Raw genomic sequence first — 18226 nt, forward strand, 5'->3', positions numbered from 1 at the left:
GAACAAAGTTGCTAATGTAGTTGCATAGTAATTTTCATGTTTGGAAAACCGCAGTCACACGTTGTCAAAGTGCTACGGTAGGTACTGATGTAACGTGTGACTACGCCTTTCCAAACATGAAAATTACTATGCAACTACATTAGCAACTTTGTTCAGTTCAGTATTCTGAAAATCTTGTTTTATACTTTTTCAGCGTCGTTTTTTGTCGTAGTTGGGTTTTAGTTTTCTTACTTTTTATTTATTATTTGTACTATTTTGGTATTAAAGTGTATTTGTGGCGCATAATACGAACAAAAGTTAAATTGATGAACTAATAAGTAGTAAAGAAGCTATGAACGAAAAGATGTGAATTATATGCAATCAGCCCATGAATACAGGTAAAATCACAAGCAAATGCTAGTAATATATATATATTCAAAATGTACAAGTAAAGCGCTTTCAAATGATACCAAACACGGCATATTTATCTTAACTTTTTTTTTTTCTCTGTATGTTTTGTCCGATAGAGGGCGCCACATTAGATTTTGTGAAACCTCATATAGCCTATAACCAGCGGACAATTAAGACGCTTCTAATGATATGTCATTTGTCGAATTCTGATAAGTAGTTTAGAAGTTACGAGGGAACAGATGAACATACATACATACATACATACATAGCCTGTCAAAATCATAACCCTCCTTTTGCTTTGCCGTAGTCGGGTAAAAAGAGAAATAATTTAAACTTTTAACCTTGAAGTAAAAACGTGCCAAAAATATTTGTAAAAAATATCCAATGATCGGAGTAAGAAATGTGATCACATCTAAATATGTGTTTATCCAGCTGTTCCCCTCCAATTATCTATGTTATTTACTCACCAACGTATTGGCTATATATCAAATTAAATATAAGCATCAACATCTGTGTAATTAATACAATATTTGGAATAAAATTAAAATTTCCTTGCTATATAAAGTGGGGGTTTTGGGTGCTTCTTCACATTCGGTTGTCGCTCTATCGTCAGCAAAATGATCGGTCTTAAGCTGGTAGCCATCGCGTGCCTGGTAAGTTCCTTTTATTGCACTTTGCACTCCCTCCAGTGCCTTCCAGTCGAACCTTTACTTCGAACTCCTCCTATGTTCTTCTTATTAATTTTGTTGCGGGTCTAATGACAGTTTACTCTCCCCCGGGACAAACTTGACCTTCACTGGTTGGGTTTTATTGGCGGTCAAGCTGTAGATCCTGGCTACACAGGAGTTGCAGCGGCGGGAACCAGAGGTGGGAATAGTCCCGTAAATAAATATTTTTCTTTGACGACGAAAAGCCTCTGTGGTCTAGTGGTAAGAACCGGGTTCGATTTCCGGCTTGGGCAAAATTTTCTACTACACTCGCGAAAATAATTTTCGAATAATGTTTCCCGGTTTCGCAACATTTTTTATTTTTTTATTTTAGGGACTTTTACATAGCATTTTTCTTTACTGCTCCGCAAGTCATTGTCTTTCTGAATAGCAACAATGACAGCATTGTTGTATTTCAGCAGTTGGAGGTAGGATAGCCAGTTCCACTGTGGTTGAGGATTCCAGTAGCTCGCTTCTATCTTTGGCTTGATCATCACATTCCATAGATCAGTTAAAGCAGGGGTTCCCAAAGGGGAGGCGCTAGGAGCTTTAAAGGGGGGCGCGGGCTAACTATGTAGTTAAGTATTAAAAACCTGCGACCCCTGAGAGGAGACATTCCAGACTGCTCGATACGACCACTAAATAATCTGGACTGGAGGATGGGAGGTGCTGATTTTTTATGGTCGAAACTAAAGAGGGCGCATCTCAAAAAAGTTTGGGAACCCCTGAGTTAAAGGCCAAGAGGTCCCCCGTTGTGGTTAAAACGACCGTTAGAAGTAAGATAGGCAGTTCCTCCTTTGATTTGATTTGTATTTGTTACAGTTCGCCTCCGCGTACTCGCAGCCAACGCTCGACTTAGGCAGTGCCTTAACGGGTGACGTAACCTCAAAAGCTGTAGACACAGTTGAGGGTGCAGGCAAGACTGTCCTGGATACTGGTCTAAAGGGTGCCGGTAACCTTGGCGGCGGTTTGGGTCTTGGCGGCGGTTTGGGTCTTGGTGGCGGCTTAGGCGGCGGGCTGGGCGGTTTGCTGGGCCAAGTCCTTAAGGCACCCCTGAAGCTTGCAGGCGGTTTGCTCGGTGGATTGGGAGGAAAAGGCGGCCTCGGACTCGGGGTAAGATCACAAGATTTTTTCTTCTCAGCACTTGCCGTATGTTAATCTCGAAGCGCTGGTAGGGCCCAAAAGATAAGAAGACACGTAAAGTGCCCCATAAGGACCTTTTTTATCCCAACTATCCCAACTATCCCAACTAATATTATAAATGCGAAAGTAACTCTGTCTGTCTGTCTGTCTGTCTGTCTGTCTGTCTGTCTGTCTGTCTGTCTGTTACGCTTTCCCGCTTAAACCTCGCAACCGATTTTGATGAAATTTGGCATAGAGATAGTTTGAGTCCCGGGAAAGAACATAGGATAGTTTTTATCCCGGTTTTTGAAACAGGGACGCGCGCGATAAAGTTTTTCTGTGACAGACAAAATTCCACGCGGGCGAAGCCGCGGGCGGAAAGCTAGTTAACTATATTTTGACGTTCATAAGTGCCACTTGTGGCACAGAATAATAATAAGTACTACTTTGTGGTCTAAATTGCATAAAATATTTTTGATTTTGAAAGATTAATTTTATTTGTATAGGCTAGTTTCCTAAAAAGAATCTTTTTTATCTTTTTAAAAGATACTTTCAGTCCGTCAATTACATTAGCAAAAAATATTGGACACGTTATATTTTTATTTGTCAAGTTATGATGCGTTGAAGTTCCGGGTGACGTCACAAAGTGTTACTATTTTAATCATGCCTTGAAGTCACGGACCTCGTTGAACTTTGGCGCGCTTTATCTCTTTCAAATTTTCATTAGAAAATGTGAAAACACGTGTCGAGTATTTTTTGATTTGACAGATGGACCAATTTAAACTCTTGCTTTTTTACCCAAGAAATATCCCTATTTGGTCCTAATGGATAGTCCCATTTACCCCATGTTAAGCTAAGTTATGACAAGTTTAAACTGAAGTAAGGTCATAACCACAGATATGGATAGATGCAGCATGTGTCAAAAATTGTATGAAGCCGAGCGTGCCACTTTTTAAACGTCATTAGTGTCATTTTAGCGAATTTTAGTGATTGCCGCAACGTAAAAGTAATCATATCATCGTACTGCATTCGCAAAGTCATCGAATGATATCGTGTGACTCGATTCAAAAATTAATTAATTCCGATAAAACTGATATTTTGTTAAATTTATAGCTAGTCTGACTGTGGATTAAAATAATTTTGTAGCGGTAGACGTTATTCTACAATTCTACATTATTAATTTGCAAATAATATTTTTGTTGTGCCTAATGTTTATGAAAGTAATGATCGTTATTCCATTATGTTAAATAGTACTACTAGTAATTCATACTTAATTCCATACTTTTAAATATCCTAGTAAGTAAATGACCTAGTTTCATAAAATAAAGACTATTTTACTCAAGCTTTTTATTTTTAATAAATGCAAAAATGCGTAGTTTTGCCAATACGTTTTCTTTCATAAAGTTAAGTCAGGTACCTAGTTTTGAAGATATTTCTAAACGACAAAATCTCGGCCGTCGTATACATAGACTAGTAATAGTGTATACTGCGATGACTGACCTAACTTCTTGATTTGTATATTTCGACGTTATACAGTGCACTCTGTCTTCCGCGATCACTGATCTAACTTGTTTTATAATTCTTCTACTGCTACTTTATTCTAATTAATTACATATTTGTTACTCGTTGCTGTTAATTACAATTCTCAATCCGTAAATAATTTCTTCTCTCTACCGTGTTCGTACTACTGTCCTCGTAAAATCATCGTATCCGATTGTTGTAATCGGATTACATGAACATCACTCGACCATGTATGTCCATTTGGACATATCGGAATGGCACGCTTTGACTAGCAACTTGCTGTATCTACTCTAATCCATATCTGTGGTCATAACAGACTTATCAACTGTCAACCGCGAGGCGAGGCTTTTATAGTTCCAAAATATTGAACTGTCCTATCCATGACATTGACAGTGGGGCGCCACCGTCAATACCGGATCGCTGGTTCCGATTTTTGCCATGTTGGAAACCTTATAGTTGAACGATGGTAGCGCCCCCCTGTCATTGAGTTTGGTGGGACAGTTCAGCGTGGGTCATCTATACGCTACGGTGCGGATGACGTGTGTTGACAAATAATACTACCGCCTCGAGTTGATATGGTCACGATCCCTTTCCGGGTAGATAAGTGTGCTGCGTCCTTAAAATTGAGCAAAATACCTTTTGTAAATGTAAATTTTTACGTTGAGAGATTTTTAACTTTGTAAATGTTAGTTTTTTGCTGGTGTTTTAATTTTATTTTGGTAAAAAACAATAATATTTTACAGGCAAACGGCAAACTTGGTCTCTACGGAATCTTCAGTGAGTAGATGTTTCTAGACTTTTAATTCTGTAATCAGTTTTCAGCTTTTTTAATAGTACATTAAATTTTCACGGCACACTGACACCAGTACCTCTAGCATGAACAACTTTCGTCTTCGAATCGTTTGCGTATTCGATAAAATTCGAAACTCAATCTTCGAATTAAACGATAACGTGACAATTTTGATTCTCAAAATAAGTTTCGTGCAACTACATCTCATACTAAGTTCACTTTACGACACGTTCACAAGGGCGCTGTTCAAAAGATTTAGTACGAAAACTGCAACAGCGCCCTTGTGAACCTGTCGTAAAGTGAACTTAGTATGAGAAATGGTTGCACGAAACTTATTTTGAGAATGAAAATTGTCACGTTATCCTTTAATTCAAAGGTTGAGTATCGAATTTTGTCGAATACGCAAACGATTCGAAGACGAAAGTTGTTCATGCTAGAGGTACAGAGGTACTTTTCTATGGACATTTATAACTAAAATTGGTCATAATATAACTAATAAACTTTTCTATGGACATAATAATTATTAGGCTTGCTCGATGCGTCTTAGGCCCAGCTCAGTGAGTTGGTTGTCCTTATTTTTGGGACACCTGTATTAAAATAGAAAGATTACGATGTTTTTATTGTTTGTTTTGAATACCTACCTTTATTTTGATTTATTAATGTTTTTAATATTTTCAGATGCCCTCGCTCGTGGTCTTACCAGTAAGTAAAAGTACTATAAATTAAAATTCTTTAATGAAAGCCATTTTTAGAGCATTATTCACGGTCAAAAATACAAATATTGGTTAAAATAAATAAAAAATTAGCTAGCCATTATTACGCGACTTTGGCCTGTTTTCACTATCCTAATTTTTAAGTGACCCATATGAAAACAAATTTCTGTTATGTGTTACCATAGGGGTCACTTAAAAATTGGGGAAAAGTGTCGATGAAAAGCAAAAATAGACTAAAGAATTAATATTTTTTTATTTATTAAATTAGGTTGACGACTAAAAAGTTTCAATCTCTTTTTATTATTCTTTCTTTGCACCAAATAGGTACTGTGCCCTTTAATTTACGATGGACTAACGTATTTTTTATTTTTTTAGGCCTCTCTGTCGACTTGGGCGCCCTCTTGGAAGATCTTAAACATCTGAGTAAGTGTTTTAAAATAATTTTACCGTAACAAATAAAGAAAGCTTGCCAATATTTATTTGTAATAAAAGTTCAATCTTCAATTGTGACAAAACATGTAAAAAAATTTTTTTTACTATTAGTCTTATGAATGGTAAATCGTAAATGTTGAAAAAAAAAACAAAAAAAATGAATGATTTTATGAAGCCTTATTTAATTATGTCTCATAATCTTTTGACGCGCCTCGTAATATCGAATAAGTAGAATATAATAAAAAAGCAACTTAACCCTTTACGGCGCTCAATTGCAGTTCTGCATCATACCACTTGAACTCATAGAATCTTTCAAACAGTAACAAAAATACCTTATAACGTAGTGCGGCATATCTGCAGCAAAGCACCCTTACGAGTTAGTTAACTCTGTTTGTGCTAGATGGCGCTATTTTATTTTTGTGATCACCTAAAGTGAGAAACTTGTAAAATCCGGTTTGTTTTGTTCGGTGGTGATTTTGATTCTTTGTTTTTCTGGTGTTAATGAAAATATTGATCTGAAATTGGTGTGGAGTGAGGGTAAGTTATTGGTTTTCAATAATTTGATATATTTGAAATGATTTTTATTGTATTTACAGAATTAGAGGACAATTTTCTTATGATGCAGTTATGCATCATTGCGCTTTAAATTTATCATTTTTACTATGTGTCTAATATCTATCTCTTTTCTTCTAGACCCATTATGACTTCGAGGCTTCCACATCCAGGTACCAGGACCCAATCTTGGACGACTGAGGACTTGGAGAATATTCTGGACCAATGGGAAAATAGTGATGATGGCTCAGATTTCTCAGACAACGATGATGTAGCTGATCCATCATACACATTGGAACCTAATGAACAGAGAACTCTGATGAGGAACCAGAAGTACTGGAGCCAGAGGACAAGAACATCTTGCCGCCGTACTTTGAGGCTGATAGCAGCACTACAGCTCAGCCATGTGATACATTGCAAGCTGTTCCTGCCCCTAGTTCCAGTTCTGCCACCATATCAAGAAGCGCGCTTATCCCTAAAGGCAAATACACTATGGAAAAATGAAAACTTAGAGCTTAGTGTAAACCAGATAAGGTTCAGAAGATCTTATGACCTGGCTAATGAAATCCAAGAGCTGCCGTGAGATTTTAGCTTTGGAAAACGTTAGGTGAAACCGCATTCTTAACTGTAAGCTCCCAGAAGGAAAGCAGCTAAAAGGATAACCTAGAGGAACATCAGTTGAACAGGTTTCAAATTATGATGGCGTTGGTATATCCTTGGTAGCTTGGAGAGTTAATAAGATTGTGAATCGGGTATCCAGCATTGCTGGCAAGAACCTCACATCCGTAGTAAAGTAGAGTTGACAAGTCACAAAAGAAACATTACTGTAGAGGGGCCTTTTATAGTAGCAGAATATTATCATCACATGGGAGGACCTGATGGACCGCGTAATGGTACATTATAAGATTAAACTGCGTAGTAAACATTGACACATAAACCTCTCTTACCCCCTACTTTTTGGTACGATTTTACACCATGATGCACTTCTGCAACACCATGTTTTTTTCAAAAATAAATACTTTTTTTTCAAGTGTGTTTTTTTTAACTATTTTTCCCATCTTCTATATACCTCATACGACCTGTTTTTGATATAAAAATAATAAAAAACGTTCTTGCGCCGTAAAGGATTAATCATGTTCATTTCGTTTACAGAAATCCCAGGCACAGTCGACGACGTCGGCAACGTTTTGATCACTGGTAATGTATAACAAATAAAAATAATATAAAAAAAATATTTAAATCCCACTTTTTCCCGCGACTTCTCCCGTGTGCATGGAAGAAGAAAAAAAAAAAAGAAAACAAAAATGCGAAAGGCGTGCACCAGTGAGGCTTTCAAAGTAGTTTATTTCACTATTTAAATGTATTTTTTTTTCCAGTTGCCAGATTCGGCGGTCGTGTGATCAACTCCGTTCTCCCAGGAAGTAAGTTTATTTTATTTTTATCAGTCAACTAGGACAGAAGTAGCAGAAGTAGCGTCTTTTTTCATCTTTTTTTTACACGTTTTTGACCACTTTAAATTTTAAGTAATAAGTACCTAAAGCATTATGAAATTACAATATTATGAATTTTCATTGTGTATATTTATAATAATCTCCAGTCGTTACTATTTATGAAATCATTTTAATTATTAAATATTTTTGAAACGGCAAAAAAGGTACAGTGGTCGCTAAGGGGGTCTTTACCCTAATTCTTGACTTTATTCTGTTGTTTATTATGGGAATGTATTTTAACCAATTTGTTTTTTTGTTTTCAGCCGGCACCATCCTCGCTAGATGTAAGTAATTTCCGGGTTGATAAGTGTGCTACAACCTTTAAATCGTAATAATATTGCATTAATTATAATAATTTTCATGGTTCCTTTCCAGTGGTCATCGGTGTGCTCAAGAGCCTCATCTGTCTCCTGGGATCCCCAGGTCTTACTGGTAGCATCCTCAACGACCGCAGACCAGGTAAACATATTCAATAATACACCACGAAACCTTTAATAAAGTTTAAAACTGTCTTTCAACACTTCAAACTCCTCCCATGTTCTTCTGATTAATTTCGTTGCGGGTCAAATGACAGTAACTTTCCCCCGGGACAAACTTGGCCTTCACTGGTTGGGTTATTGGCGGTCAAGCTGTAGATCCTGGCTACACAGGAGTTGCAGCGGTGGGAAAGTAACAGTAGAACTACTTACCTCGGAAGACGGCGAAGGGATTTTTTAATATTAAAAAAATGCGAAAAAATTACCCGCCAAGTTTAAATTAATAATAAAAAAAATGATCAGAAAATAGTACTGTTCCCTATCTGTCCCAAAATTTAGTAGAGTTGTTAAGACCTACTTACAGAAACTAATTAATAACTAATCTCTAAGTTATTCAATAAAGAATTTATTTATTTATTAATCAATCCTTTTGTCCAGGACTCAGAAACTCCAGGGATATTCCAGCCATCTGCCGTGCAGGATACGCCAAGCGTTTCGGAGTCAAACCTTACACTGGCGACTACGAAAACGGTGCTGACATCTACAACTTCTACGACCTTGGAAAGATCAACGACGAGTTCCAAGTCGCTCTGAACAAATACACTAAGGGCAAGGGTCTTAAGGGACTGAAGGGTGAGTTTTAACGGTCATCATCATCATTCCAGCCATAGGACGTCCACTGCTGAACGTAGGCTTCCTCAATGATTCCACATTGACTGGTTGGTAGCGGACTGCATATTAAGGGTCATTTCTCGTTATGTACGGCTTAGTGCCTGCGACTTCAGAGATTGATTAAATAATTGAAGTTTTGGCAACATTTTTCGTTGATCCTCCGCTGCTATTGGTCATAGCGTGATTCTATAGTCTTTCTCAGTCAATAGACTATTCAAAACAAAAATATTTTTTCGATTCTTTAGCTTGATTTCAGTCGAGTACCTTTAGTAGATTTGCTCCTCATACTTTTCAACTGTATATCAACGGGAAAAGGCCGAATTACAGATTTCGATGGTTTCCACACGTGGTGAATTTGTAAGATCATGATTATTTTATTACTTTTATTTATTAATATTGTTTTTGTTTTGTTCCAGGATCACAAAAGATCATCGCCAAGTGGGTTATCGAGCTGACCCTGATCGTGAAATCCCGTAAGAACCATTTTATTCTAATAGAATAATGAAGAAAAAAAGGAAAATTAGATCCGGATAATCGAAATTCTACTCTGTACACCTACAACAGTGACTTCAAATGAAATCCTGAGAAAAATCATGAGAATTTAAATTTTCTAGAAAATCATCCGCCATTTTTGTTTATTTTTATGATGGTATTTATCTTTCTGTTTTATTTTCAGACAAGGACGGTCATTACACCAAAGCTGAGTACATCCGCATCGTCAGACTGCGTAAGTTAAAAATCAAATATTTATTAGATTTCAAGAATCAAAACGCATAACTTTTAACCAATGTAGGGTTGCCATCCATCCGGGTTTCCCCGGATTTATCCTAGTTTAGAGGGTAGTATCCTTATTCAAAACACATTATTTACTATTTATATCATAGTAAATTTTGGGGTGATTCGTAGCGTGCCCTATAATAATTGTGGTGCGTACCATTAATGGCACGCGTACCATCAATGTCACGCATGCCATTGGTTCACCATCCCTGTCCATAGCTATTTAGCTCTTCCTACAGCTCCTAGCTACTAGTTAATAGCTCTTAATTTGACGTTAAATGTGTATATTTCTTTCCAGTTATCAAGATCATTGGAGGAATCGGAAACTCATACAAGAGTGGACGTAAGTTTAAACATTATTATTATTTTGTTTATAATAAAGAATATTTATCTACAACTCGATCGAGTTAACTGCGCACCTGGCAGCCGTGACGTCACAACACAACGGGGCGAACGCGGGGAGGTGTGCGGGTGAGTGCGAGGAGAGTCGCATTCCAGCGACGTGCGCAGTTGGCTCGATCGGATTGTAACTAACTCAGCATTATCTTGATTATTTAGAAATAGAAATAGAAATATTTATTTGTCTTTGAATAGGGTGTACAGAAGGTCGAAAATAACAAAATATGATCACCTATCCAGCCATCAACAATAGCATGCAAATATATCGAAGAAATATTGATATTACATATAATTATTACGGTATTACTTTTTGCTGATTATTCCCTATAGCTTAAAAATTCTTGGAGAGAGTAGAATAATCGCGCGACAAGCCACTTTTGCAATTTAATTTATTTACTTTCATTTTGATACACAGTCACTATAATGACGTGTAAAAGAGTTACTTATTAAGTTATATAAATTATTAAATAATTGAAGCCCTTTTCGATGAGTTTTGTTGTTTATTGTATCTAATAACTCTTTCTTATTCTTTACAGTTGGAGACAAACTTGCTGCCGGTGAGTCTAAAAATCTTTCAAATCAAATCTTTGAACAACTATGAATTGTCTGTGAGACTTAATCGCGAGCTAGTAACAATGGTTTTTTACTGAGTTGAGAATAAGCAATCTTGGATAAAAGAAATGTCCATGTTCCAAGGGTGACTGAGTTTCTTCCGCCACTTCTTCTCAGCTCCAGTCGATATGTCGTCCCGAAGTGGTGGTAGGGCAAGCTATATTTGGGACGTGAATGTATATGCCTTGAAAAGGGCCTACATACTAATAAATTGATTTTGGATTTGATAATATCTAGATCGACGATGCGCCACCTGGCGGGATAAAAGCTTGTATCACAGTTAAACAGTTATAAGTACGAGTTTAAGTTAAGGGTGGATTCGATCAAACAAGAGTAAATAATAATCTCAGAATAAATCGTCAGTTATTTTACATTTTTATTTCCCATACTGAAACTGTCAATGTGCCAGTTATACCAGGAGTTATTCTCGGATTTAAAAAGTTTGGTCGAATCGGGCCTAGTAACTTAGTGTCTGTTTACGCAGCGTTTCACAGTTACTTATTTCCGAGTACTTAAGTAACTTATTATGTGTGTGTTTTCAGAACTTATCGTTTACTTGGCTGCCAGCACTAAGGGCAATGGACAAATCAACATTGGTGAGTATCATTAATTTTACAAATAGGTAGGGCAAAAAGACAGGGTAATTTTGCAAACACTTGCTAAATTTTTAGGAGCGACTCAGAATAAATAAATAAATATCCTTAGACATTTTACACTGCGCCACTAGTCACAAACTAAGCAAAGCTTGTACTATGGGTACTAGACAACGGATATAAACATACTTAAATACTTTTTTTTTTTGTAAATACATACATATGATACATGGAAAACACCCAGCCCGTCACATAAATTCAAATTCATCATTTCAATTTCTGCTCGGCCAGGAATCGAACCCGGGACCTCTCGGCATAGTAGTCCGTTCTGAACCACTACACCAAACGGCCGACTAATCAGAAACTTAATCGATTTGCGTAAAGAAAACATTTTTTTCTTTAATTATTTTTATCCGCTGCGCGCGGTTCCAAAATTGGCACACGTGCAAATTGGGAACACACTTAACTACAGTTCAGTTTTACAAAACTTAATAGACATTATGGTGCGCAAATATGACTTACCTTGTCATAAAAGGGAATAAATTTTCAATCGAAAAATATTACGATTAAAAATAATTACGATAAAGTTATATTTTATATTGTTCGATAGAGCTAAATTTTGACAACTGTTTGCGAAATCATCCTGTATAAAGGCCTATTCAAACCTGAGCGATATTCGCTGCCGCTGTGGGTAGAGGTACATACATACCATGCGGGTATCGCTCAGGTATTTAGTATCAAGTACCGCGGCAATACCGCTTAGGTCTGAATAGGCCTTAAGACAATGTAAAAGCGGCTGATGGGGCAGCAAGGTTCTGGAGTGGAGGCCACGTACCTTTAATATAATATCGCCCATGCGGGTGTCCTTCAGCACAAAAAATTGCCTTGTTTCTTTGTAACAAGTAAAAGACGAAGCACACTTATCAACCCCGAAACGGATCGTAACCGTATCAACTCGAGGCGGTCAGTATTCATTGTATGAAACTCCATACTGCAAAGTACGCTTATCCGCATCGTAACGTAAACGCCTCGCGGTTGAAAGCGCGGCGGAAGGCGATACGGTGTTGATCCCTTTCCAGGTTGATAAGTGTCATTCTTAAAAACTAACACCCCTATTCACAAACATTACTATGAGGTCTCACAGTGCGCGTGGATGCACAGAATGACAGACGGACCAATCACAGAGCTCTATTCATTTTGCTGCTTCACTTAGGCTGAGTTGCACCACCTAACTTTGACTGTAACTTTAAGAGTTGATTTTTAGTTGGCCGATAGTTGTGCCCGATTTTAAATTGTATGAAGAATCGGCCAAATCGAATCGGCGTATACCTTGATTTTTTAGAATCCAGCAGAGATGTAAACAAACACTTTCATACACAATTACACCATAATCACTTAGGTGTTCATAATATCATACACATTATTTAACAAGCCCATGAAACCAACTTTATTTTCACGTTTAAACAAGTTTGAAATCAATCTTTGAAACAAATATTTTAGCAAAATACGTGGAAGATGAAAATTTGTGAGACTTGTCAAATTGACTTGACGTTTAAAATCATGTGTTATCTCCATATTGTCTATGACTTGTCTCTGCCACATCGGTGCTGTAACCTGTGAGTCATAGACAATAATCTGTAAATTTAATCGATATTATTTTAAGTATTCACTTATTCCGATTACTGATTAATTTTAAATAAAAAATTTACGATACTTTGTTTAGTTTTCCAGCGATAACTTCGACAATATTGGAGATAACGTAAAATTATTTTTCGACTTTGACCCCCTTACTAATAAAACTTACACGCTCGTTGAACAGCGTTTTAAAGTGACGTTTAGTATGGAAATGTCATTTTAAAACAGTGTTCAACAACTGTGTAACTTTTTATTAGTAAGGGGGTTAGTGTATACTCTTTCGGAGTCAGTTTAATTTTTAGTCGGTTTTATTTAAACGAAATTATTTAACTTTTTTATGCAATTATGCTTACGTATTGTTCCATTGCTTATTTTCCTACATAATTAAATAAAATAAAAGAATTTTGCAACTATTTGAAGTTTAATAACTTTACGGATATCATTGATTGTTTTACTGTCCAGTGTGTTTTTTGATTACATCTGTGCATACAGTTTGTTTCCTGTTCTCGAAACTTTCATAATCAGTTCACATTCAATGTTGCGACTTTGTTGCATATTTTTAGTATTTTGACGATCACCCGGCGATGATACGCAAGTACTACAATAATTTCACTTCGCGATTAACGAGAGGTTTTGTCGCATCACTAGTTCACAGACTAAAAATATTTTTATGTCAGTTGGCCATTTTTGATGACATTTCTGCTGATTTCTAAAAAATTAGACTGTAGTGTGCGCACTCCCATACATGCCCAATGCCCATACTGATCAACTGCCCGACTAAACTGTCGGCCGACGAAAAATCAACGGTGTGCGCCTACTCTAACGACAACCGGTGTATTTTGTATAGAGTTTGACAGATTTTTGACGTTTGTTTAAGTCAAAATAATATGGTGCGTATCTGAATATTGTTGCATCATTCTGATTTAGTCGTTTCGTTTCAGATTTGTCAGCGGAATTCCCAACTATCAAGAAAGAGATAGATGAGTGCAGCAAGGACAACTTCAAGGGTGCCTTCAATGACGACAACGGTGACGACAGCACTGGCTCGTACGCTACCATCGACAACCAAAATTCAAGCGACGACAACTCAAATGTCAACTCAAACGCAGACACAAATGAGAACACAGACACATCTGACAACTCAAACACAAATGTGAACACAGACACATCTAACAACTCAAACACAAATGTGAACACAGACACATCTAACAACTCAAACACAAATGTGAACACAGACACATCTGACAACTCAAACACAAATGTGAACACAGACACATCTAACAACTCTAACTCAGACTCAAACTCAGATAACTCAAACGGCTCAAACACCAACTCGTATAAGAACACCGAGACCAATGACTCCTCCAAGAACTCCTCATACAACAAGAACACCTCAGACCAGAGTTCTGAAAATAACACCACCCAGCAAAACGACGGAAACTCATCCTACTTGAGCACATCATACTGCAACCAATCCTCTTCTACCTCCGAGCAAGGAGAGCAGAGTGAATCTACCCACTCATCCAAAACTGAGGAAGGCAGTGAAACTACCGTCTATTAAATAAAATATTTGTAATGTTTATACAAATAATTTAACTGCGACATGCATTAGCTTAAACTAGAGTGAGATGACCTCTAATTGAAATAAAAGCATTCCAGAAATACTGTGTTTATATTATTATATCCTTCGACCTTTTAGCCTAGGCGCAGACCATCGATTTTTCGTCGGCCGATAGTTTAGTCGGGCAGTTGATCAGTATGGGCATGTAATGGAAGTGCGCACATTACACCGATTTGATTTGGCCGATTCTTCATACAATTAAAATCGGGTCCAACTAGCGGCCAACTAAAAATCGACGCACATTCATTAATCCGGAAAGGGATCGTTACCGTATCAACTCGAGGCGGTCAGAATTCTTTGATGATGATACGCAAACTTATCCGCACCGTAACGTAAACGACAGCGCGCGAAGCGCAAAAGGCGATACGGTGTCGATCCCTTTCCGAGTTGATAAGTCTGCTATGAGCTGGCTGAGTTGTACCACCTTATTTTAACCGTGTTTATAATCTTAACCGGTGTTTTTGTAAGATGGTGCTCGTGTGGAACCCAACCTTACCCGTATTTACAAATGATGCTTGCTTAAGTAAAGTCAAAGTCAAAATTTCTTTATTTGTATAGACTACTAGCTTTCCGCCCGCGGCTTCGCCCGCGTGAAATTTCTTTTGTTAAATTTTCCTTAATTTTCTTTGCTATAAACCTCACGGAGCCCGAGACCTTTTCAACGAATGCAAAATCGTGGTAATCGGTTCGTGTGTTCTGGAGTTAGGAAGGAAAACCCGACTTATTTTTATATTTATAAAGCCTGGTCAGTGAGCACGTAGAATTTTGTCCAATGACCCCAAGCTACCCATCCTTATCGCTCGCGCGTAATGATGTTGCTTTCGCGCTCGCACACTCACTGCGGGCGCCCGTCGCACAGTCGCATTCGTCAAATATTTTGCTCTTAAGGAGCCTCTACATGTCTCATAATCTTTTTACCCTACCAGCGCTTCGAGACCAACTTAGTAAAGCAGGACACCACGCTGTGCGTTGAACAGAGCTCCGTGATTGATTCGTGTGCCACCCTGTGCGTTCACGCGCACTGAGAGTCCTCATAGATAAATGTTTGTGAATACGCTACGGGCGTTAGTTAGCATGATGAGGCAGTAATATGATGATTATTATCATCAAAAATAGATAAATTGCCCTGATAAAAATTATATTGTATCATTAAGTAGGGGTCAATCAATTAGGTACTAATTAACAAAATGACTTCAAGAATGTTATCTTATCAATTGTAATTAGATCTTGATTCAAATAAAAAACAATTATTAACAAATACATTTATCTTGGACACGTGTTGCAGATTAAGTATCAAATATTTTCTAATAGTACTAACTATTTCTATTATTTATTTATTTTATTTTATTGACAAAGATCTACCAACAACACATTTTTACACAAACAATAAAAAATACATGCAATGATGACAGGACCAAAAGATATTGGAGGTCAAAGGACATCATCCATTTTGGTCCAAAATCAAAAGTGCCGGCCAAAAAATAAAAGTGCTGTTTTCTGATAGAATACGTCCGCCTTAGCATTTATTACTACGGCACCAAGCTGTAGCACCACTGTGCATCGTAGTATTTGAGTTCTAAAAATATATGAAACGACTGACTTTGATCTCAAATACTACGACGCACAGTGGTGCTACAGCTTTGGTGTCATAGTAACAAATGCTAAGGCGGACGTATTCTGTCAGAATACAGCACTTTTTTTTATTGGCCGACATTTTTGATTTTGAACAAAAAATGTATGAATCGTCGATGAATTTTAGATCTCAAATACTCGACGCACAGTGGTGTTACAGCTTTGGTGCCATAGTAATAAATGCTAAGGCGGACGTATTCTATCAGAATACAGCACTTTTATTTTTTGGCCGGCACTTTTGATTTTGGACCAAAATGGATGATTGTCCTTTGTTTGTAAATATAGGGTTTCTAAGAACTTAGGTAGTATTCACAAACATTACTACGAGGTCACACAGTGCGCGTGGACGCACAGGGTGACAATCACAAAGCTCTATTCAACGCTGTGCCTTCGATTTGCTGCTTCACTTAAGCAAGCATCATTTGTGAATACGGGCGATAGACCCTGTATCATCATACTTATCTAAGCCTACAATCGATTATCTAGTAATTAAGTAAAATATTAAAGTAATTTTTTAGGTTTTCACCAGGTGTTTTATGCGTCACAATAACATTGCAAGTCGTAAGTACTCACTAAAATTAGATCACTGGCTGTGTCATTGGGGAGACCTATGTCACAACCTATGTTCTGTGGGCTGAGTGTGAGTTTACGTCAAACGCTTTGACTTATGGTCCTATGTCCCTTAGATGGGGCAGAGGGCGTCCACAACAGTCCTCCATCGCGTTCGGTCTTGAGCTAAGTGTTTGATCTCGCTCCAAGTCTTGCCGATCTTCTTCGCCTCGTCTGCCACAGTGCGCCGCCAAGTTTGCTTGGGGCGACCACGTTTGCGCTTTCCTTGGGGGTTCCAATCCAGAGCCTGCTTGGGGATGTGATCGGGATCCCTTCGGAGAGTGTGGCCAATCCAGTTCCACTTGCGGCGCTTGATCTGCTGGTCGATCGGAATTTCGTGGCAGCGTTCCAATAATAGCTCGACGTTGGAGATTTTCTCAGGCCAGTATATGCCGAGAATTCGGCGAAGGCAGCGGTTGACGAAGACCTGCAGCTGGTGCGAGATGACCTTGGTGACCTTCCACGTTTCACACCCATAGAGCAGCACATCAAACGCGCTCACTATGAAAATTTATGTTTTGGAACGTTTCCCGCTAGGGGCGCTGTACACAATCCGTCATACATTTACTGTAATTTTTTGACGCGCTCACTAGTGAGCACGTTTGATGAAAACTCACATTAGGCCCTCTGGATGTCCTGTGGCTGAAATGATGATGATGATGATCAATGAAATATGTAGAAAAACGGGAATATTACTTATTTCAAACAATTTTCAACCGACTTCAAAAAAGGAGGAGGTTCTCAATTCGACCCGTATGTTTTTTTTTTTCTATGTTTGTTACGCGATAACTCCGCCAATTATGAACCGATTTGAACAAATCTTTTTTTTTCGTATAGGTAATACCTCAAGGGTGGTCCCATTTAAATTTAATAATAGAAAAAACAACCCCCAAGGGTGGAAAATTGGGGATGAACTTTTTTATACGAAATATCTCCGCCGATTATAAATCAATTTGAACGATTATTTTTTTGTTGAATAGGTATTATCAAAAGGGTGGTTTCATGCGAATTTGCAGAAAATATTTCACCCCCAAGGGTGGAAAATTGGGGATGAACTTTTTTATACGCAATATTTTTAATTTTTAGTTTTTTTTTTGTGTTCACGCATTTGAAGTCGGTTTTATTTTTTTAAAAAGTTATCACACAACAACCCGATCGAGCTACGAGTAACCTGTACGGCTAGCACGAACAACTTTCGAGTTCGAATCGTTTGCGTATTCGACAAAATTCGATACTCAACCTTCGAATTAAACGATAACGTGACAATTTTGAGTTTCAAAATAAGTTTCGTGCAATCATTTCTCATACTAAGTTCACTTTACAACACGTTCACAAGGGCTGTTGTAGTTTAGTTTTCGTACTAGTTAAATCTTTTGATGGCGATTCTAATACGCAAGATATACCTACCTTAAATTTTTTAACATAACAATTAACAATCAACTTGACAGTGGCACGGTATTAAATATAAGTATATACAATTTAT

General features: G+C 37.6%; 1 protein-coding gene across 1 annotated transcript; it reads left to right on the top strand.

The window, feature by feature from the left end:
- The first annotated feature begins 969 nt into the window (after positions 1-969).
- Positions 970-14543, top strand: LOC114351759 (uncharacterized). The gene is made up of 17 exons (XM_028303074.1): positions 970-1043; positions 1920-2210; positions 4484-4517; positions 5209-5232; positions 5619-5666; positions 7380-7424; positions 7604-7648; positions 7981-8001; positions 8093-8176; positions 8632-8826; positions 9282-9338; positions 9542-9592; positions 9941-9985; positions 10578-10598; positions 11196-11249; positions 13823-14086; positions 14159-14543. Exons 1-17 carry the CDS (start codon positions 1008-1010, stop codon positions 14440-14442), a joined length of 1599 nt encoding a protein of 532 aa, XP_028158875.1. The 5' UTR covers positions 970-1007; the 3' UTR covers positions 14443-14543.
- Positions 14544-18226: the final 3683 nt, after the last annotated feature.

This window comes from Ostrinia furnacalis, unplaced genomic scaffold (assembly GCF_004193835.3).
Source record: "Ostrinia furnacalis isolate ACB-3 unplaced genomic scaffold, ASM419383v2 OfSCF0092, whole genome shotgun sequence".
NCBI classification, from domain to species: domain Eukaryota; kingdom Metazoa; phylum Arthropoda; class Insecta; order Lepidoptera; family Crambidae; genus Ostrinia; species Ostrinia furnacalis.